At 40.0% G+C, this 22654-nt stretch overlaps 1 protein-coding gene across 20 annotated transcripts in view; it reads left to right on the forward strand.

The window, feature by feature from the left end:
- IPO5 (importin 5) overlaps window positions 1–22654 on the forward strand; it is a 69223-nt gene that overhangs the window by 21933 nt on the left and 24636 nt on the right. For 9 of the 20 annotated variants that reach the window (XM_016924982.4, XM_054664809.2, XM_016924983.4 and 6 more), the window contains 9 exon segments: window positions 1229–1322; window positions 7051–7131; window positions 9675–9867; window positions 13313–13415; window positions 14377–14473; window positions 14684–14788; window positions 17145–17267; window positions 17355–17475; window positions 21750–21837. In XM_016924982.4, the coding sequence (XP_016780471.1) occupies window positions 1229–1322; window positions 7051–7131; window positions 9675–9867; window positions 13313–13415; window positions 14377–14473; window positions 14684–14788; window positions 17145–17267; window positions 17355–17475; window positions 21750–21837 (1005 nt within the window). 20 annotated transcript variants of the gene reach the window in all.

A 22654-nucleotide genomic window follows, 5' to 3' on the forward strand; every position in this document is an offset into this window, starting at 1 on the left:
CTGCACTCCAGCCTAGGCGACAGAGCAAGGCTTCCACTGACACCCTTAGCCCAATGTATTGGATACAACAGGGTCTCAACAGAAGTACCCTCTGATTTGTACACTGCTCTCTGCCTTTGGCAGCCCCAGGAGTTAAAGAACATCGCGTGTATTATCTGCGCATTAGAATGCTGAAATTGAAATTACGCCTCTAGGTTCCTAGACTGAGATTGAGATAATCAGCCCCGTAAACCAGGGCTCCTTTAGGAAGAAAGGTGTCTCTCTTGACGTTCCCCAATCATTGCGAGAACACAATCCCTAAACAAGGGATTCAAGGGAACAGTCACAGATCCTGGGGTGGGGGCATGTTTGCTACGTGTACATCCGAAGACGACCGCGGGCTGGGGACGGGCGGCCTGGCGGGACAGCCCCGGGCTGAGTAACCCCTCTTCCGGGCAAGCCCCAGGCGTGAGTCACTGGCGAGCGCGACGGGAGGAAGGGGCGCCCTGAGTCCACAGCCCTGGGGGAGGTCGGAGGGTCTGAAAGCGAGAAGTCCGTGAGTGGAAGGTACGTAGAAAGTGGGTCTAAAGGGACTGCCTTCCTGGGGGTGGGTGAAGGGCTGGATCCCAGGGAGCGAGGGACCAAAGGGGTGGGCCTGCTCCAGCGGCCACGGGGAGGGGCCGGGGGTCGCGAGAAGGAGGCCGACCAGCCCGCGGCGCCGAAATCTCCCGCGCTCAGCGGCTGGCCCCTCCTCCCGGGCCAGGCCTCAGGCCCCTTGCCGCGGCCGGGCCCGCCGGCCGGCTCCTCCCGCTGTCCCCGCGACGCAGCCCTGGCCCCAGCCCAGGCCTCGACCTCGACCTCAACCCCGATCCCAGCCCTGGCCCGGCTGCGAAGCCGCCAGCCTACCCAACCCGCGCACAGCCGGCGGCCCCCGATGCGCGGCCACTGACGGCACCGCAGGGTGCGTGGCCAATCAGCGCGGCCCCCGAGGAGGCGTCCTCGGCCCCGCCCCCCTGCGCCCAAGGCCAGTGAGGCGCCGGCGCCGGCGGCCGCGGCGGGGTGAGAGGCCGCGAGGCCCCGCCCCGTCCTCCCCTTTCCCCTTTGCCCCGCCCTTCCCGCCCGGCCCCCTCCAAGCCCCGCGCCGCCGCTGGTGCCGGTCCCCGCGCTGGGCCCGCCCCCGCCCCTCCCGCGGCCCGCGAGCGCGCCTCACGGCTCCTGTCTCCCCTCCCTCCTTCTCTCTCACGCCTAGCGCAATGGCGGCGGCCGCGGCGGAGCAGCAACAGTTCTACCTGCTCCTGGGAAACCTGCTCAGCCCCGACAATGTGGTCCGGAAACAGGCAGAGGTAACCGAGTTCGCCGCCCCAGTCTCCGCGCCCTGGCCGGCGCGCCGACCCTTTACCGACGCCAGCCGCACCGGGCCTCGGCCGGTCCGCGGCGACCGCGCAGGCTGGGCCCGGCGGGCGGCGGCCGCGCAGCCCACGTGTGAGGCGGCCCGCGGCTCCCGGTCGTGCCCCCGGGCTTTTCCGGCCATTGCTGCCGCGGCGCCTGGCACCAGTTACCTCCCCGCCGCCGCTCGCACCCACGTGCGGCCGCTCCCGACGCGCAGCCCCCGTCCAGGTGTGGGGTGCCGGGCGGGCCCCGGGCCCCAACTTCGCTGGCCACCCCCCTTCCCAGCTCCCCGCTTGCCCCTTTCCCGCTTTCTCCCAGCGGGAGCCCCCACCGCCCTTCCAGCCGCTGTCTCCACCCAGCCTAGCGCTGTGGGTCTCCCAAACCCTGGCTGCTACCTGACCCGTCACGCCTGCTTCTACCCCCTGCTCATCTCCCACACCGTCTATCCCTCTCTTTTTAAATATGTGCCCTGCCTTGTCCCTACTGCCTTTTTCCATTTAGTTCTTTCTCATTCTAGTTCCTAACATCAGAAGCCAGATTTCCCTACCCCCTCCCACCTCCAGTTTTGTGAAGTTGCCTTTAGGGTTTCTTCCTATGCAGTTTCCACCTTACTCTGGGCTTATAATACACTTACTCTGCTCTTCAGACAAATTTTCTTTGCTCTCTAGAGAATCGTGGGATAAATGGGATGTAGTGGGACTTCCGTTGTTTAACTGGGCCAGTACCATATGTTTAAGTCTTCAACTTCATTAAATCTAACCGTAATCTCTTTTTTTCAAACCACCTCTTGTTCCTGGCCTCCAAAATGTGGAGAGACTTTCAAGTGACAGTATTTTAAATATATCTGTAAGCTCATTTACCAAGTTCACTAGAAGACTGATGTTACATTTTCAGCGTTGAGACCACGATTCTTGTGGGATACTTCCAGGGGAGGGAGAAACTTTCCAGTTTCTTAGCTGACCGCCAAACTTGGTTATATATGGGGTTTTTGCAACCATGCGATTGTAGAGTTTCATAAGATTAAGTGAAGGATGTTCAGCCGGATATTTTTAAATAACAAAAATTAATTTTACATGTAGCCAATGAAATTGACTGCAAGTCCTCTTCTGAACTCAGGCCTGAAGACTTTTCCAGGTGTCTTTGAAACGACGGTGGTAATCGTTGTTTTGAATAGATGGTGGATATGCTGGTTACACTTAGGGGTTTTATATTAAGTGAAGTAAACACACCCAAAATTCGGTTCTATGTGAAAAGGCATTTTCTACTATTCACTTCATTAAGTTTTTATTTATTATACATGTAATACATGTTCAGGGTAAAAATTCAAACAGTGAATCGTTTCTTATCCCGTTTCCCAAAGGTGACCGCTTGTAAGTGTCTCTTGAATCTTCCCTGAAAATTTAACATACACATTCATTTTTTACTTAATGGGCTTATAATACTATTTACACTATTTTGCAACTTGAATTTTTCACTCTATATTTCACATTGCCTCATAAGTGAGGTTTTGGTCAGCTATAGATTATACATCATATGGATAGATATTTATATAAGCAACCCTCCATGAAATGGATATTGCGGTTTCCAGTGACCTGCTCTTTTAAAAATAGTACTATGCACAGGAGTACATGTATACCTATCTTTGCATACTTTGCCAGGTTTGCTTGTAGAATACTGAAAAGTAGCATTTGTTCCTAGAAGTGATATGCATGTATTGCACCAGTTTGCCTTGGGGATATGATGATGCTTTAAAAAAAAAAATTAATGCTTTCTGGTAACTCTTGAGATAATTTTTCGCCAAAATAACTTTTTAATCCCAGCATGAAAATAATAGAAATTTTCATGTGTTACAAAGCAGAACAGCATTGTAATTAGTAAGCTAGTTTAATTCTCTCTGTTCCCTCCAGTTGCTTAAGTCTCTATTGTCAAGCCTAGTGGGGAATCTCTCTTCTATTGAACTAAATACCAGTGTCTGGTTTAGCTTGAATTCCAATTGGTGCCTGTTGTAAATCTTTTATCACTTACATCACTTTGGGGATAGTTATCAGCATTCAGCACATTTTCTCATAAAGAACAATTGGAAATAAGTACTGTTATTCTCTTAGTCTCTTTATTCCTAGTGAAAACATTCAGATACTAGGTTTTTACTTTCTTTGTATATCCTGAGAATATATTAATATGTAAACTAAGTACTGTGATACAGAATTTTCTAATTTGACCCCCAAAAAAGTAAATGTTAAGAGAAGCTCTCTGGTGCCATAGAATGCCCCTTTCTTTTTTGCCTAATGAAATAAGCGTTTTATAAGAAATCAAATGAAATAAAATTAGCATTAAGTCTGATACAGCAAATATAGAAATATTTTCTATGAACTGAAAAATTGGCCAGGGCTCAGTAAATATCTTTGTAATTTACTCATTCAAAATAAAAATACTTAGTCGACACATAAATACCAAACTGTTGACTAAGGTGACTTCTTTTGTATTCAAATATGGTTATATATTTGGTTGAAATCATTGAAGAGACATCAAAACTCTAAAAAGTTAAAACTTTTTTCGTCGTATACGCCATTTAGTAGGCTTTATAGTTTATTTCTATTTTTTTTTTTTAATCTGTAAGGATATTTCTCTTTAACTTTATAGAAAATGTTTCTCATTTGAAGAAACGTATGTGAATGTCCCTGGGTCTCAGAATACAATAACGTGAATAAACCATTGAATAAATAGTTGACAAGTAGTGCAAAGTACAGTATTCATGGTATTTATCACTAGACATTTTTATATGACATAAGCTTAAGTATGTATTAATCATATGCATGGATTTTATTTTCTTACTAAGGTTCTCCATACAGAATTTGTTCCTCATTGACTCTAATAGAGAATTTCATTGAGTGTTTTTTGTAGAGACAGGGTCTTGCTGTGTTGCCCAGGCTGGTCTTGAACTCCTGGCCTCAAGTGATCCTCCCATCTCCCAAAGTGTTGGAATTACAGGCATGAGCCACCACACCCAGCCCATTGTTGAGATTTCAATAGACAGAGGATAACATTGAAAAATATACCTGATTGTTGAGGAACCAGGGTGTTAATAGATAAAAGTCATGTGTCCCCTCTTTTACTTTTCCTCATACAAGGTAGGCTCACTATAAATATTTATGGAATGAGATGAGTACATATGAGCATTTCTTCTTCGTGGGCAGGGAAGAGGCAGAGGAGAAGTCTTTGCATTGTGTAAATTGTATAAGGTGGAATCAAATCAAATTGAAATTTTGTTTGCCACAACTGGTAACATTCACTGAACCTAACTGGACTAGTGCTAGGAATAGTATTAGAAACAGTCTTTATAATTCTCATACGCTAATATGCTGCGTACTTAGATACAAAGATAAAGAGTTACCATCCCTGTCTGTGTGGAACTTAGACTGTTTAACCATTATCCTTGACCATTGTGATGGTATTGATGTAATACTATATTTGGATTACCACAGTGGAACATATCACATGGAGAGAACCCTCTCAACAGACATCATCTGTCACTCGTACTAAACTCTCCCACCATTGGCTTCTAATTCATTATGGAGTAGAGTTTAATATTTGACCCAATGTTAAGTTGGGTCAATTGTTAAGTCTACTAGAGTTAGCATAGTCACACCAACAGTTCCGCCTGGGCAAGAGTAGGGAGCCTCAGGATTTATATTAGGTTTTCTGACAGTGATAGCCTAGTAGAGAAGTTTATGGCTGGGCGCGGTGGCTCATGACTGTAATCCCAGCACTTTGGGAGGCCGAGGCAGGTGGATCACGAGGTCGGGAGTTCAAGACCAGCCTGGCCAAGATGGTGAAATCCCATCTCTACTAAAAATAAAAAATTAGCCGGGCGCGGTGGCAGGCGCCTGTAATCCCAGCTACTGAGGAGGCTGAGGCAGGAGAATCTCTTGAACCTGGGCAGCAGAGATTGCAGTGAGCCGAGATCGCACCACTGCGCTCTAGCCTGGGCGACAGAGTGAGACTCCATCTCAAAAAAAAAAAAAAAAGTTTTTGCAAAAACTTTATTTAGACCACTGAAAATTTAAGTGTTAAACATTGATCACATTACCAGTGTTTAAGTGGCTAAGCTGGGTGCTTTTTATTGTATAGTGAGATACTTTTTAAATGAAAACATACTGCTGGTATAAGGAGTTGCTTTGGTAAATATTAAGTGAAAAGTCTCAAAGGTACATAACCATTTTTGCATTCAGCTTGTGAATATCTTTACATAAATTATCTCTTCTGGATAAATAAATTCAAACCATCTTCTCTCCTCGGCTGTGAATACTTTTTGGCACAGTTTTCAGCATTGTTAAGATCCTGTGTGCTTTTTACTAGAATGGGAACTTGAGGTTATCAGAAGATCTTGAATTCTCCTTTCCCCCAAAATCTGTTCTTCCCCAGACAGATATGTTTGAAAAGTTTGAAAACTGTGTAGCACTGCATAAATAGAACTGGTTGTTTAATGAAGTGAAACAGAGCTTTCAGTACCAGAGAGATTTTGAATATGGTTGGCCTTAGAGGACCAGAGTTCTGTCTGCTATTCATTGTCTATGATCTTAGGCAAGTCATTAACTTATAAGCCTTTATTTCCTTATCTGTTAATATCTCATGGATGCCATGGGGCACTTAGTAAAAGGTTTAAGCTACATGTGGATTCAAAATAGCCTTGTTTTTCCTCCCTTGTCACTTTGTTCCAGAGAAGCCACGTATAGAGGTATGGTAGCAATGAGAGCAGGTAAGCTCTAAAGAAATCAATGTTACCCACATTAGACTCAACTCTAAATTGCTAGATAAGAATGGATTATCTATTTACTAAGAGGCTTCTTAGAGTAAGCAATTCCAAGTGTACTTAAATTGATTTCTTTTCCACAGTGAACAAATACCATCAGAATTCTTGCATATGAATCTGCACTTCTCTGGGCAGCATATAGTTGGTTCTTGTTTTTTAATCTGTTCTGATCATCTGTCTTTTAATTGGTGTCAACTTTTTATTGTTAACCAATTTGTTGTGATTTTACATTATTAGCAGAGGATAGAGTGTCCTGAGTCACAAACCTCTTGCTAATAGATCTACAAAAGACGATAAAGCCTCCTGGCCGAATTTATCCTGACCACATTCATTTATCTATGTAGTAAGGTTTTAGTATGATCCTTGCTTGGAAGAAAATGTAGCATAAAGGATTTGAATACTTTGTTTCTCTGACTTACTTCCAGGTGTGTGTCTGGTGGTTCTAAGCAGTGGTAATTTGAACCAGTTGTACATCATCCAGTCTAAAAATGTTAACGAAACAGTTTCTCATGATGTAAGGTGATTTTAAGTGAGCCCTAAAGTTTGCAGCACAATGGCTTAAGTCACATTTGGCAATTTTTTGGCCCTCTTAGGCCTTGAGTTTTGTTAACCAGGGAGCATAAGTTGGGAAAACATGCACACACATTAGAAACATTTGTTTAAGAGATATATGTAGAAAGGAACTTGATAAGTAACCCTTTGGACATCTCTTCCCTAACGTATCTGAAGTGTATTTCATGTCACAGAAGGTGTTAACACCAGACCTAGATTAAATAATTTCTCATGCATCCTTCCCACTGTTTATTTCTTTCACTGGTTTACTCATGAAGTTTCCTAACATTCTTTCCTAACCATTTTTTTTTTCCATGCAGGAAACCTATGAGAATATCCCAGGCCAGTCAAAGATCACATTCCTCTTACAAGCCATCAGAAATACAACAGCTGCTGAAGAGGTACTACCTTAATATTTGTGACTATTACATTCTTAGAAAATAAGTTATTAGATGATGATCATAGTAGAAATTAGAGAAATGAGAATTGTGATTAACCACATAGACTTTACTAGAACTTTGTACTTATTATTTGCTAAAAGCTACTTAGGAGTTATAATGTAATTTTTTGAAGTACTTTGTATTAAGAATGAGAATTGCCTTTTTTCCGCATAAGATAATGTGTCCAGGGTAGATGAAGGTTAATGGTTTTATAAGTAATTGCATAAGAATTATTAAATTAAAGTGATTTGATTTGATTGATTGATTTTGAGATGGAGTTTCACTCTGTTGCCCAGGCTTGAGTGCACTGGCACCATCTCGGCCCACTGCAACCTCTGCCTCCTGGGTTCAAGCAATTCTCCTGCCTCAGCCTCCCGAGTAACTGGGATTACAGGCATGCGCCACCACACCTGGCTAATTTTTGTATTTTTAGTAGAGATGGGGTTTTGCCATGTTGGCCAGGCTGGTCTCGAACTCCTGACCTCAAGTGATCCACCCCCTTCAGCCTCCGAAAGTGCTGGGATTACAGGCATGAGCCGCCACGCCCAGCCTAATTTAAGTGCTTTTTGCAGCTAAAAGTTTTCTTTCCTTGAAACAATTTATTCTAAAGAAGTAAATTAGTTCAGTGTTTTGATGTGTTATCAATGTTTTGAAAAAATATTTTTTTCCCATCTTTAAAAATTTATGCTTATAACCATCTCTGGATGAAATGTATGTACTAAAGATATACTTAGGAACAGAGACATTTTCTAGAATATTTTATTAGAATCATGGTTTTTAGCTAATTACCTAGTTCCTATACCAAATTCAAATTTGTTTTAATTTTAAGAATTACTTTTCCCTGTGGTAAAAACAAGGCTATTTCCTAGGATTTTATAGTTTCCTACTACTGATTGAGGCATTTTGTAGCTAATTCCACCCCCCCCCCACCGTCCCCCCGATTATAAGTTAATATCCTCATAAACATTGAATGCCATTGAATATCTGTTTACTTTAGAAAAGGTATAAAAATACCCAAGTCTAGAAAACTATTCTACCTACAAAACATTACATTTAGAGTTTGTAGTGTAAGACTTTTTTTGCTAGCAAACTGTATATAAAATGCTTATCCTTGATGGAAATAAGTCACACTAAACTTTTACATTATGTTTCACCTGACTTCTTCCAGTCAGTCAGTTTTCTCTAAGCAGATGAAGTCAGTCAGTTTAGACTAGCAACTTCATGTTCTCTCAACCACTTTAAAAGCCATATAAAAGTATCCCAATTTTTTTTTTCTAGATGACAAGAGGTACTTCTTTGCTTTTGTAACCTATTCTTTTCTGTAACTCAAAATGGATGTCAAATATGAAGAACCCTATATAGGGTAACTTCTATCACTAAAAACAGATGACTGTTTTAATTCTTGAAGATTAGTGCAAGTTAGTAAACAAATTTTAAAGCCAAGAATACTGAATTTTTTTTAATAACTTGTATTAAGCCTTATTTAAATCTTAACTAGATTTAAGAATTAGATGATTGTTATGAATTAGTGACAGCATCTTGATTGTGGCTTTATAGTTTTTGGTATATGTGTGAGAAGAATTGCACATGAGTTTTAACCACTTTTATAAGAATTGTAACCATTTTGAATTCTTTCTAGAACATGTTAAATATTTGTAAAGGTTTCTACCTACCATAAATGTTTCAGTAAAAAGATTTCTCGGTGAAAAGTAATGGAGGAAAAAAATAGCCAATTTTATTTGTGTAGCTTAACATTTTTTGTTGGTCAAATTCCCAAAGTAATTATAGTGATAATGAGTAACATCAGCTTGGGGAAATCGAGAGCAGGAAAGATTAGGTTCAATATTCCCAATAGTTTATTGGCTTGATTTGATAAAATTTTAGAATGGCATTTGTCTTAGCTTTTCTTTTGATAATCTCAAGAAATGTTATACAGAAAATGCCAAACTTAATTACACAGATTTGAAAATGAAAATCCAAGAATACACATGTTGAGATGGATTAGCACTTTTTAGGTATTGGGAACTCGTAGTGTTTGTTTGCATGAAAGAAGCATTTTATCTAAGATGCTAATGAAAGGGCGGTTTTGTAACAAGTTAGGTCAGGCTGGGAGCCTAAGGTTGGGTGGGAAAGGCGCTTGATATTCTAGAATGAGACCAGACAGAGAGGTAGGAAAAGAGCATTCATTATAGGGTTTACAATTTAAGATTTGTTTTTCTCCCAAATAATGTGTTAAAAACAGGGATTAAAGACAGGTTTATCATTGCTAAAATATGTGTTCCTAATTGAATTGTAATGTGATTAGAAGTTCTCCTCACCTTAAGTACAAATGGCTTATTTTGTGGCACTAACAAAATAAGTCTGTATAATAGACTAATGTAATTAGAAAGAGTTATATATTTACTTCTTTAGAAAATTAGGCGCTTTTGAAATATAAAAATACAACAGTGAAATACATCAATGGCAGAGTGAATCTAGTTATTAACAATGTTATCTGTTTATAGGCTAGACAAATGGCCGCCGTTCTTCTAAGACGTCTCTTGTCCTCTGCATTTGATGAAGTCTATCCAGCACTTCCCTCTGATGTTCAGACTGCCATCAAGAGTGAGCTACTCATGATTATTCAGATGGAAACACAATCTAGCATGAGGAAAAAAGTTTGTGATATTGCGGCAGAACTGGCCAGGAATTTAATAGGTGTGTATGCAGGTGCACTCATGTTACCAAGAACATGGGTATATCCTTCCTTTTTTTTTTTTTTAATGGAATCTTTTAGAGTAAGATTCATAAGTACCTGAGTACCATTTATTCTGTTTAAAATGAATGTGCTTATGGATTTTGCATTTAGAGCCAGAAATTACAGATAGATGTTTGTGAAATCCAGTCATAGGACTCACCTATTGGTATTCAAAATACCCATGTGAGGCTAGGCACAGTGGCTCACACCTGTAATCTCAGCACTTTAGGAGGCCGAGGTGGGCACATCGCTTGAGTCTAGCAGTTCAGGACAAACCTGGGCAACATGGCAAAACCCTGTTTCTACAAAAAATTAGTGGGCGTGATGGTGTGCACCTGTAGTCCCAGTTACTTGGGAGGCTGAAATGGGAGAATCACCTGAGCCCCAGAAGCTGGAGACTGCAGTAAGCGGTGATCACGCTACTGCACTCCAGCCTGGGCAACAAAGCAAGACTATGTCTCAAAAAAAGGAAAAAAAAATCCATGTGGAAAAGTAATTTTGTAATTTGCTTGAAAATTGGCAGTTACATTTTCTCCTAAATCTATAATGTTTTAGAAGCACAGGCTAATTAATGGTATAACCTACTTTGTACATTAAACTTGCCAGTTGAACTAAAAATCAGTGACTCCAGTGCTTTTGCTGTTGTATATGTGTGGTGACAAATATATACATACACTGTTACGTAGCTATACTATGTATTTTTTTTTTTTTTTTTTGAGACGGAGTTTCGCTCTTATTGCCTAGGCTGGAGTGCAGTGGTGCGATCTTGGCTCACCGCAACCTCCGCCTCCCAGGTTCAAGTGATTTTCCTGCCTCAGCATACCAAGTATCTGGAATTACAGGCACGCGCCACCACACCCAGCTAATTTTTTTTGTATTTTTAGGGTTTCTCCATGTTGGTCAGGCTGGTCTGGAACTCCTGGCCTCAGGTGATCTGCCCATCTCGGCCTCCCAAAGTGATGGGATTACAGGCATGAGCCACTGCGCCTGGCCTACTATGTACATTTTTAATGCCCAAAAAATATTTTTTTAAGTGAGGTAAAAGGCAAACATCATAAAAAAATGCATTTTACTAAAGGTAAACATCCTTTTTAGTCAACTAAAAATAATAGTAATGTAATTGAACATGCTACTTTTTTATCTTGCTGCAAAAAGCTTTATTTCCATTTGGTCTAGTGCCTGGGAGAGGGCTCCAGCTTGGTTAAAAAGCTACCTAATGGCTGGAGGGAGAGGGTCAGGCAGAAGCCCTGATACCTTGAGGGGGACCCTCAGAGGTCACTGGGCTTTTAGTGTTGTTTGATGATGAGCCTTTTGAAGAGACACTTGCCCAGCTCAACATAGGAGCCAACTAGCCTGCAGAGGTTGGTCACGTGGTCACCCATCTTAATGAGTTTCACTTCCTCATCTAGGAAGTGGCTCTCCAAGAAGTCACAGAGATGGGGATCTGTGCAGGCAGAACCCAGGGCATGAAGATCCAACAGGGCCTGGTTCCTGGTACAAGTTCTTCTCCAGGGCCATGACAGCTTCCATGGTGTCTTGGGTTTTGTCCCACTCATTTTCATACTTCCTGCTCGTAGAAGAGAGTGTGGCCACCACTTTTTTTTTTTTTTTTTTAGACAGGGATTTATAAGTGTGGTTGTAAGCGCAGCTTGTTTAGATGGCATTTTTAATAGTTGAAATGAAGATCAAGGTTACATGGGAGATTGCTATTGATTGAGCATACTACATTATGACACTAATTTTAAAATCTCATCAACCAGTAATACAGTAAGTCCTTGTTCAATTCAGCTAGCAGATTGTATCCTATGTCAACCATTTCTTAGAAACTAATGGGGAATGTGTCAATTCTTTATATTTTAGATGAGTTCAAATTAATTTTTTTAGACAGTTTTGTTCTGTTGCCCAGGCTTGAGTACAGTGGTGTGATCATGGCTTACCGCAGCCTCCACCTCCCAAGTTCAGGTGATTCTCCTGCCTCAGCCTCCCACACGCCCAGCTAATTTTTGTATTTTTTTAGTAGAGATGGAGCCAACTGGGTTTCACCCTGTTTGCCAGCCTGGTCTCAAATGCCTGACCTCAAATGGTCTGCCTACCTTGGCCTCCCAAAGTGCTGAGATTAGAGGCATGAGCCACAGCGCCCAGCCCTAATTTTGAATATTTTTAAATTGTTTAGAAAATTCTACTTTCCAGTTTTAAGTATGCAGATAGGAATTGTTATAGGTGACATCATTTCTCATTCAGAAACACTTAACAATGCAAACCTTTCCAAAGTATTCAAAGTGCTCTCATAGATTTTTTTTTAAGCTGCTATTTTATTTCCCCTCAAAGCATCATCTTTAGGTTGAAGAAACATTTAATGTCAGCTTAGCAGCACAATTGTCATTTCACAAAAGTTCAAATATGGGGGGACGTTTAAAAAGAAAACATCCTTAATTCATCTGTAAGTTGTATAACTCTTAAGGTCTTTGTGGCAATATAACCAGAGTCTTATAAGTGGCACAGTAGATTTTTGTGGTCACTCATTTTTATTATAAAGTATTATTTAAAATCTCTTAATCTTGTTAAATAGTAAACATATTAATAACATCCTCTGGCACTATTTGAACCAAACTGCAAAGTGTGAGCACCCTGTATGGGTCCTGAGATTCTAACCCTGATGTCTTCTCAAGTTCCAAAGTAGTTGTTACTTTGGTTTCAAGACCTTGCCACCAAATACTAGCTTTGCCTACTTTTTCAACTCTTTAATAGCAATGGTATATATAAAGGAGTCTGTCAATCAGATATTTGTACAGTTAAAAGTGCTGCCTTCTCTTCAAATTCCACTCCTTAGAAATAACCTCTGCCAGCCAGGTGCGGTGGTGGCTCACGCCTGTAATCCTAGTACTTTGGAAGGCCAAGGCAAGTGGATCACCCAAGGTCAGGAGTTTGAGACCAGCCTGGCCATCATGGCAAAACCTCGTCTCTACTAAAAATACAAAAATTAGTCAGGCATGGTGGCAGGCGCCTGTAATCCCAGCTACTTGGGAGGCTGAGGCAGGAGAATTGCTTGAACCCTGGAGGCAGAGGTTGCAGTCAACCGAGATCGCGCCATTGCACTCCAGCCTGGGTAAAAAAGTGAAACTCCATCTAAAAACAAGAAGAACCTCTGTTAATATCTGATTATCTAACCCAAATACAGAGTTGTTTGGTTTGTTGGTTTGTTTGGTCTTTTTTTTTTTTTTAACATGATTATGATGCCATTTTTATGGCTAAAGGACAGAATTTTATGGAGTTTTTAAAAATAGCAAAAGTGACATTTTTCACTACTCCAGGTTTTGAATGAGGCTTATGAAATGAAAGGATTTACTCCTAGTATATTGAAGTTCTGACTTACACAACTTTATGTCTGGATTTCTTTACTTTCAGATGAGGATGGCAATAACCAGTGGCCCGAAGGTTTGAAGTTCCTTTTTGATTCAGTCAGCTCTCAAAATGTGGGACTGCGGGAAGCTGCCCTTCACATTTTCTGGTATATACATTAATCTAGTTTTTTGAGACATTTGATTCAATGAATGCCCTAAACACCTTTTAACTGATTATTTTAGCCTAATTTAACCTTATACTTAAAATGAAAATAATGCCTTTACATAAGTTTTGTTTGTATTTGTATTGGAAGCAATTTTTTTTAAAAGGGCCTTTTATTTCACATTATGATCTTTTTTGTACACAAAGGTTCTCTACAGCTTGCTTGCTTTCTCTTTGTCTTTTATGATTCTGAAAGTTTTATTGAACAGTTTCCTCTCCTTTATTTGGAGATTAACACAATACTGGATGTAGCTTTTCAAAAGCCACATTAATAATGGTGTCTTGAAGAGGAGAAGGAGAATGCAGGTGAATCCCCATTATGTTTTCTGGGTCTTGTGTGACCAAATTTTATAATATGTTAAGAAACCTGTATATTTATAACCAAATAGTCTAAGTTTAGAATTAAGTGATTATTCTTTGCCCCACTGTGCTATATTTTTTTACTACACCTAAAATGTGCTCAAGATCATACACATTTTAGGCTTTGTATCATTTTCTACTTTAGTTGTCATATATATCTTTGTTTATATCAGTAATTCAGATTAGAGAATGCAGATGGCCGGAGAGCATAGTTCATGTAGTTTTCATCTGAAAACCTGTGGTTGCTCTTGTCCCATCCTGCACTCCAGGTCAGCTTTCGACTGAGACAGAGTAATAAGGATAAAAGCATGTAGCTGGGAATGGGCTGCTGAGTAGCCTCTACTCCCAGCCCAGACTTCTCCAGTATGTTTTCATTCACTTAACCCAAAAACAGGATTGCTTAGAGAATGGGTAGATGATGTTCAACCTATGGATTAATGCGTACTGAGTCAGGTAAACAAACAGTTCATTAGAGATTCTAGCTCATACTTTACCAAGATATTAATATAATGTAGTTTTTAAAGAATGTTTGGATTATCTTTTAGGAACTTTCCTGGAATTTTTGGGAACCAGCAACAACACTATTTAGATGTCATCAAACGAATGTTAGTTCAGTGTATGCAAGATCAGGAACACCCGTCGGTAAATAATTTCAATCCTATTAATATAACCATCTATTTTAATCTAATTTGTGAAAGAAATTAGTATATTAGGAGGTTGTTTTCACTTTTATACTTTAAAATACAAACACCAGTTTTACTGATAAAGAATAATTTGATCTTGAGTAAGAAAACTTGAATTTGCGTTTATCAAAAATTTCTCATGTTTGACATTTTTTCCTCTTGATTTTAGATCAGGACGTTATCTGCTAGAGCTACAGCTGCATTTATACTTGCAAATGAGCATAATGTTGCTCTGTTCAAACATTTTGCAGACTTGCTACCGGGATTCCTACAGGTATGAAAGCAATATAGAATAAATCATAATTATATCTTATTTGGTTCTTTAATGCATTCAATCATTTATGCAATAAATTCATATTGCCTGTTATGTTCTGGCGCTAGGCATACAGCAGTGAACAAAACATGCAAATCTCAGTCTCCATTAAGCTTATGTTTACTGCCTTTGAAAGACTTTTTTAGTCTCTTACAATATTTATAGTTATAAAGTTTTTCTGTAATGTAAATGTTGTAAGCAATTATATGCTTATTGTTGAATTTATGGTCATGTAGATTATTTCCATCAAATCAACCAAATAACCTGTGAGATTTAATGCCCATTTTACATAAGGAGAAACTACTCTTAATTATAGGGTGTGTAATAGTTTGTATTATAATGTAAGTTTATGGTTAATTCACATTATCGTTAAGGATGTTAATTTTTAAGAATACTTTCTGCTTTAATCAGAAAGCAAAATAAGATTAGACAAGATAGAGCATATATTCAGGGCAACTTGAATCTATGCTCCTGGGGAAAAAAATTTTATATTAATTAAAATTTAAAAGATTGGACAAGTTAGTGGTTCCCAACCTTGTCAGACTCCAAACTCCTTTTTTATGGCAATCTTTTAGTAATTTTTCATGTACTCTTCTAAAAATGAAATGCATAAGTAATGTAATATATATGCATAATTTTTTAGAATATTAATATATGGCCTTAATACAAAAAAGAAATGCAAAGAAACTTAAAATAAAATGGCTTGCTTCTCCTTATGTAAATGGTCAGACAAGACTACACTGGAAGACATAATAGACTAGGTGGCTTCCAAGTGATCTGTACAAATGCAATAGCTAAAACTGGACTAATAGCAAAGATATTGGCAAGTCAAACACCACAGTTCCCATTAGAATTGGTGATAAGATTTCCTAAAATAGTAAGGTTCTGAACAAAGCAAAGTAGAGGTTGAGTGTCTCTTATTCAGAATGCTTGGGAGTAGAAGTGTTTCGGATCTCAAAATCTTTTCAAATTTTGAAACACTGTATTTGTGTTATACTTACCAGTTGAGCATCTCAAGTCAGAAATCCGAAATACTCAAATGCGCATTTCCTTTGAGTGACGTGTCTGTGTTCAAAAAGTTGAGGATTTCAGAGCATTTTGGATTTGGGATGTTCCACCTGTATGTATCCATTCTTGATTGATACAGTAGTTACATTGGAGGGGGGGATAACAGTTGTTAAAACCAGGCAAAAAATAATTTGTGAGTTAGTTTCTAGGTTCAGATCATTATAAAGAGTTTTCTCCTTTTTATAAATGTCTGGGATTTGTAATAATGTGAAATGCATAATGAGAAGATCATGTAAGTCCCTTGTGCTTGTGTCACAGGTGCAGGACATTTAGTATCCATGGCCTTTGCCCATCCTCAACCGTGTGACCATCAAGAAATATCTCCTGGGTGAAAACCATTCCTCTTGAGAACCACTGAGTTAGAGAGGATTTAGAGGAGCTAAAATTGAAGGTTTCCACATGATAAGTTATTTAAAGGATTTAGTGAAACTTCTCTCCCCATGCTATCACAATGAAAAGATAGTTTCGTGACAGAACATAAATTGTAACATACTATTGCTTTAGTAGTTTATTATCTGAAATCTCTAGTTACTGTTGAAATCTAATCCCGGTTTTCTTCCTCTGGATTGAGAGTAAGTTAAAATGTTTACCACAACTTTTAAGAGTTGTTATTCTGAAATAGATAATGATAAACACAAAATGCATACTTTAATACCACAGTGACCAGACTTAACATCCAAGATAAATAAAATGGGTAATATTGGACACTTTAAATGTATTACAGGTTCTAGTACTTACTATGTGTATGAAAAAAACTAGGGCATGGATATAAGAAAGGACAGAAGAGCCAGGTGTGGTGGCCACACATGTTGTCCTGGCTACTCAGGAGTCTGAGGCACAAGAGTTGGAGGGTACTGTGAGCTATGATTGTGCCACCACACTCCAGCCTGGGCGACAGAGCGAGACCTTATCACTGAAAAAATAAAAGGACAAAGGAAAGGGACTCCTGGTTATAAAAAAAAAAGTAATTCCTTGGCAGCCTTAAGTATTGTAATGGTTATTATAGTTTCACTGATTTTCATTTTGACTTAGATGTAAATCTGTTTTGAATGTTTCTAGTTAACATCCATCAGAAGGAAGGTATACATGTGCCTGCCGGTAGAACATTTGCATAATATAGATTGCTAAATTATTTAGTGAAAAATAGTTTAGTAATATTTCTCTATTGTCAGCATCTTAGGAATCTTTTGGCTAATGAGGCATTATAAAGTGAATCTTCAGCACCGACTTTCTGTTTCATCTTTTCTAGGCGGTAAATGACTCGTGCTACCAGAATGATGATTCTGTCCTAAAATCCCTCGTTGAGATTGCAGATACTGTTCCAAAGTATTTGCGTCCTCACTTGGAAGCAACTCTACAGCTAAGTCTAAAGGTAAATTAAGTACGTTAGTAAACGTTCTGTTTGTTATTTTCAGGGACTAATCTAAATTATTAAATGTATACAAATATGTCTTTGTAGTTGTGTGGAGACACTAGCCTCAACAATATGCAACGCCAGCTTGCCCTTGAAGTGATCGTCACCCTCTCTGAGACTGCAGCTGCTATGTTAAGAAAACATACCAATATTGTTGCACAGACTAGTAAGTCAATGGTCTTCAGATAGTTTATGTGTATTGTGGCCAAATTTTTGGATAAATTTGCTGAGGGTTGTGTGATTTCTCAGATTGTTGAGAATATAATGAATATCCTTTTAGAATCAGATGAATTTGGGAAAATGCATCTCAATACATGCAAGCATGGACCCCCACATTGTGGTTATGCCTTTAAGACTTTGCAGACACCCTGAAATCTGGTGTTAAAAATAACATTTCTGGAGTGGAGTGTGACAGACTCTATCATTTATATGTTAATATTGGGCATAGTTAATAGAGTCAGAAACAATTCAGCGGGGATATATAGATGCACAGTAGCGAACTACAAACCAAGATAGCATGTGTTGCTTACCAGTGAAGCCAGGATTAGAAGAACAAGGTCTAACACTAGTCATGGCTCTGTTCACTATATTACATTGCTTTTGTTTTATAGACCCTCGTTGCAGCAGAAACTTAAATGGCTATTGTGCTATGGAAATACTACTTTAAGTTTCATTGTGCTGGGATAAGGACTTGAGAACTAACCTGATCATTTTCTGGCCTAGCCATTTCTTAATGAGCTAATGAGTACTTGAACACTTAATTTAGAGGGTAAATACGTCACCAGATTTATTTTGTAGTGGTATCTACCTTTTGTCTTACACTGAGGTAGTGGTTGGAATTTTAGAAACATTCCCATTAAAGTCAGGAACAAGAAAAATATCTCCTTTATCACTGTTCATGTTGTACTGACTGCCCCAGCTGATGCATTAAGAGATAAAAATAAGTTATAAGCATTAGAAACAATGGCTGGGTGCAGTGGCTTATACCTGTAATCCCAACACTTTGGGAGGCCGAAGCGGGCAGATCACCTGAAGTCAGGAGTTCAAGACCAGCCTGGCTAACATGCTAAAACCCCGTTTCTACTAAAAATAGAAAAAATTAGCCAGGTGTGGTGGTGCACACCGGTAATCCCAGCTACTCGGGAGGCTGAGGCAGGAGAATTGCTTGAACCCGGGAGGTGGAGGTTGCAGTGAGCCCAGACCATGCCATTGCACTCCAGCCTGGGCAACAAGAGCGAAACTCGTCTCAAAAAAAAGAATTAGAAACAAAAATATTGCTTATTTGTAGGCTATGTGGTTATTGTCTACAAAAAGTTTTAAAGACTCAACAGATAAACTGCTAATCAAAGGGTTAAGCAAGATCCTTAGATATGAGAACATTTTATTGTAAGTGTTCCATTATTCATAATAATCATTTAGAAAATTTTATAGGCATGAGTTATAGTAACTGGGAATAAATCAAAAGATGTACAAGACATATGGAGAAAGTTGAATAACATATTGAAAGACTAATAGAAGAACAAATTATCAGTTCTCAAATTAATCTAGGGTTATGATAGAACAATCCTGAAATTCTTCTGAAAGAACATAGGGCCTGGAGTAGCCAAGACAATTTTGACGAATAAAGTGGGGAGATCTTGTTTCATCAACTCTGTGAATTTAGAATGCATTGATGATGCAGGTGTTGACAATGGATCGGATGGAACAAAGGGTAGAGTGTAGGAGAGGATCCGCTCACATGGGAACAAAGCCGTTTTTAAAAAGATAATTGATCAAAAGTTCTTGGGGCCAAGCATACTGGCTCAGGCCTGTAATTCCAGCACTTTGGAAAGCCAAGGTGGGTAAATTATGTGAGCTGCTGAGTTAGAGACCAGCCTGGGCGACATGACGAAACCCTGTCTCTGCCAAAAATACAAAAATTAGTCGGGCATGGTGGCACACGCCTGTGGTTCCAGCTACTCAGGAGGCTGAGATGGAGGATTGCTTGAGCCCTAGAGGTCAAGGCTGCCGTGAGCCAAGATCGCACCATTGCACTCCGGCCTGGGTGACAGAGTGAGACCCTGTCTCAAAAAAAAAAAAAAAAAAGTTTCTGGGATATCTTTCTTTCATTCTTTCTTTCTTTTTTAATAGGTTTATGGGGAACAGGTGGTGTTTGGTTTAGTGGTGATTTCTGTGATTTTGGTGCACCCATTACTGGAGCAGTGTACACTGTACCCATTGTGTAGTCTTTTATCCCTCACTCCCCTCCCACCCTTTCCCCTGAGTCCCCAAAGTCCGTTGTACGATTCTTACACCTTTGCATCCTCATAGCTCAGCTCCCACTTATGAGTTGAGAATATAACTGGTTATTTCTATGGGGGAAAAAATTCCAACTCTAGACAGCTTATTAAAAAAACAGGCCGGGCGCGGTGGCTCACACCTGCAATCTCAGCACTTTGGGAGGCCGAGGCAGGTGGATCACGAGGTCAGGAGATCGAGACCATCCTGGCTAACACTGTGAAACCCCGTCCCTACTAAAAAATGCAAAAAATTAGCTGGGCGTGGTGGTGGGCGCCTGTAGTCCCAGCTTCTCGGGAGGCCGAGGCAGGAGAATGGCGTGACCCGGGAGGCAGAGCTTGCAGTGAGCCGAGATACCGCCACTGCACTGCAGCCTGGGCGACAGAGCAAGACTCTGTCTCAAAAATAATAATAATAATTTGGGGTCTACTCAAGACCTGAATATTACCTTGCACGCTGGAACTAGTTAAAAAAGTCAAGGGCTAAATATTACAGATATATTTTACAAGTAATGCTTAATAGTAGATAATTTTATAAGACTGAATCACAAACCATTGATGTAAACATTGCCAGATTTGCAAATGCGAAAACAATTTTTTGACCAATCAGATACACCATAAATGAACTGAAAAAATAAGCCACAAACTGGAAGAAAATAATTACAGTGCACACAATCAACAGTTTTGTTATCTAGAGAATACACAAAGGCTGAGAAGAGGAAATTCATTGCTTTTTTCTTCTTTAAGATGGGGTCTTGCTCTGTCATCCAGGCTAGAGTGCAGTGACATGATCTCAGCTCACTGCAGCCTCCCAAGTAGCTGGGACTACAGGCACGCACTACCACACCTGGCTAATTTTTGTGTTTTTTGGTAGAGATAGGGTTTTACCATGTTGCCCAGGCTGGTCTTGAACTCCTGGGCTCAAGGGATCCTCCCGCCTAAGCCTCCCAAAGTGCTGGGATAACAGGTGTGCACCAGCAGGCCCAGTCAGGAAATTCGTAAAAGAGGGATCTGAAATAGCTAATGAACCCTGCTAAGTCTCAATAAAAACAAGTGTAATTGTGGAATACAAGTTGTCCAGAAGTTTGACAATATCAATTGTTAATAAAAGATGTGGAACTGAGAGGACGCTTATTCCACCCCCAGGGCACTTCACACATTTTTGTGAAATAACAGAGACCTCCACTTAAACTTCACATAGTTTATGCAACAGCTGTGGAGAGCACAGCTTGTTTGGTATTTTTTTTTTTTTTTTAGACAGAGTCTCGCCCTGTCGTCCAGGCTGGAGTGCAGTGGTGTGATCTTGGCTCACAGCGAGCTCCACCTCCCAGGTTCACGCCATTCTCCTGCCTAAGCCTCCTGAGTAGCTAGGACTACAGGTGCTCGCCACCACACCCGGCTAATTTTTTTGTTTTTGGGGTTTCACCGTGTTAGCCAGGATGGTCTCGATCTTCTGACCTCGTAATCCGCCTGCCTCAGCCTCCCAAAGTGCTGGGATTACAGGCATAAGCCACCGCGCCTGGCCTTGTTTGGTAATTTTTTAGTACTATTTGAAGATAGTAATAACAATTTCATGCCTAGACTCATGCTTGTCAAAGAGAAGATGTAATAATCTCATCAAAGCAAATTTTATAGGAGGAAAAAATTGGAAACAACCAAAATGTTTATCAGCTAGACAGTGTGTAGTATGTTTATATAATGGAATGCTATTAAATAAATTGAAATCCTTATGTGTTGAGAAAAAAGCAAATTGCCGAGGTACATATATTATGAAACCATTTATTATATAAAAAATCAAATCTTGAAATAGTACTATAATTTTGTATAGAGATATGGAAATCTGTAGTTCAAGTGTGAAAAAACAATTGCGGAATGAGAAACATTTGTGATGTTTCTTCTTACCTCTGGTGACGGGGCGAATGTAATCGGATTTGGGAATTTCATAGGAGGGTTTGACTTAATGAATGTTGCTTTTTAAAGAAACGATAAAAGCAAATATGACAAGGTTAAAATTTAACAAACCAGGTTTTGGGGGCACAGACAAATAATTGTTTTGTCTTGTTCTCTTACAGGCAAAGTAAAATCTTAAAATTCTTGTTTATAAATAGTGATATGGATAAGATAAAGTCACAGTCTTCGGGTATGAAATAATTGTTTACTTTAGTTCCTCAGATGTTAGCAATGATGGTTGATTTGGAAGAAGATGAGGACTGGGCAAATGCAGATGAACTAGAAGATGATGATTTTGACAGGTAATCAAACATTGTGTCCAGGGTGGCAGTGAAAGCCCTAGGGCTCCACGGTCCATCTCTTCACTATTGCACCCTGTAACCTGAAGGTAAACTTTTAAGCCTGGAATATGGGGCAGTTTGCCTTGCTGTTGTATTTATTGCTGTGTCACATTTTATAAGTAGTATTTTCTTTAGTTTTCATGTATAATTTATATTAATAAAGTTTATGTTTCTTGGAAGTTCATAAAAATATTTTAATAGTTAATACATAAAGTTGTATTTTATAATCAGGAACTGAAAGATACCTACAACAACAAACAAGGAAGTTTTTCTTTTTTAAAAAAAAGTATGACATGAAAACAGCAAATAAAGTAGCTATGTTTTTTGTTTGGTTTTGAGACGGAGTCTCGCTCTGTCGCCCAGGCTGGAGTGCAGTGGCGCGATCTCGGCTCACCGCAAGCTCCGCCTCCGGGGTTCACGCCATTCTCCTGCCTCAGCCTCCCGAGTAGCTGGGATTACAGGCACCTGCCACCACGTCCAGCTAATTTTTTGTATTTTTAGTAGAGACGGGATTTCACCATGTTAGCCAGGATGGTCTCGATCTCCTGACCTCATGATCCGCCCGCCTCGGCCTCCCAAAGTGCTGGGATTACAGGCGTGAGCCACCGCACCTGGCCAAGTATCTATGTTTTTAACTGTCGTACTCTAAATTATTTCCAAGTTTTTTGTTGTTTTTGTTTTTGTTTTTAGTTTGAATATCTTTTAAAACGTGTATAAAGCAGCTTTTTTGTGATAAATGCTTTTACAGGCAGAGACTTCCCTTAGAATAATTGTTTCA

Source organism: Pan troglodytes, chromosome 14 (assembly GCF_028858775.2).
Source record: "Pan troglodytes isolate AG18354 chromosome 14, NHGRI_mPanTro3-v2.0_pri, whole genome shotgun sequence".
Taxonomy (NCBI): domain Eukaryota; kingdom Metazoa; phylum Chordata; class Mammalia; order Primates; family Hominidae; genus Pan; species Pan troglodytes.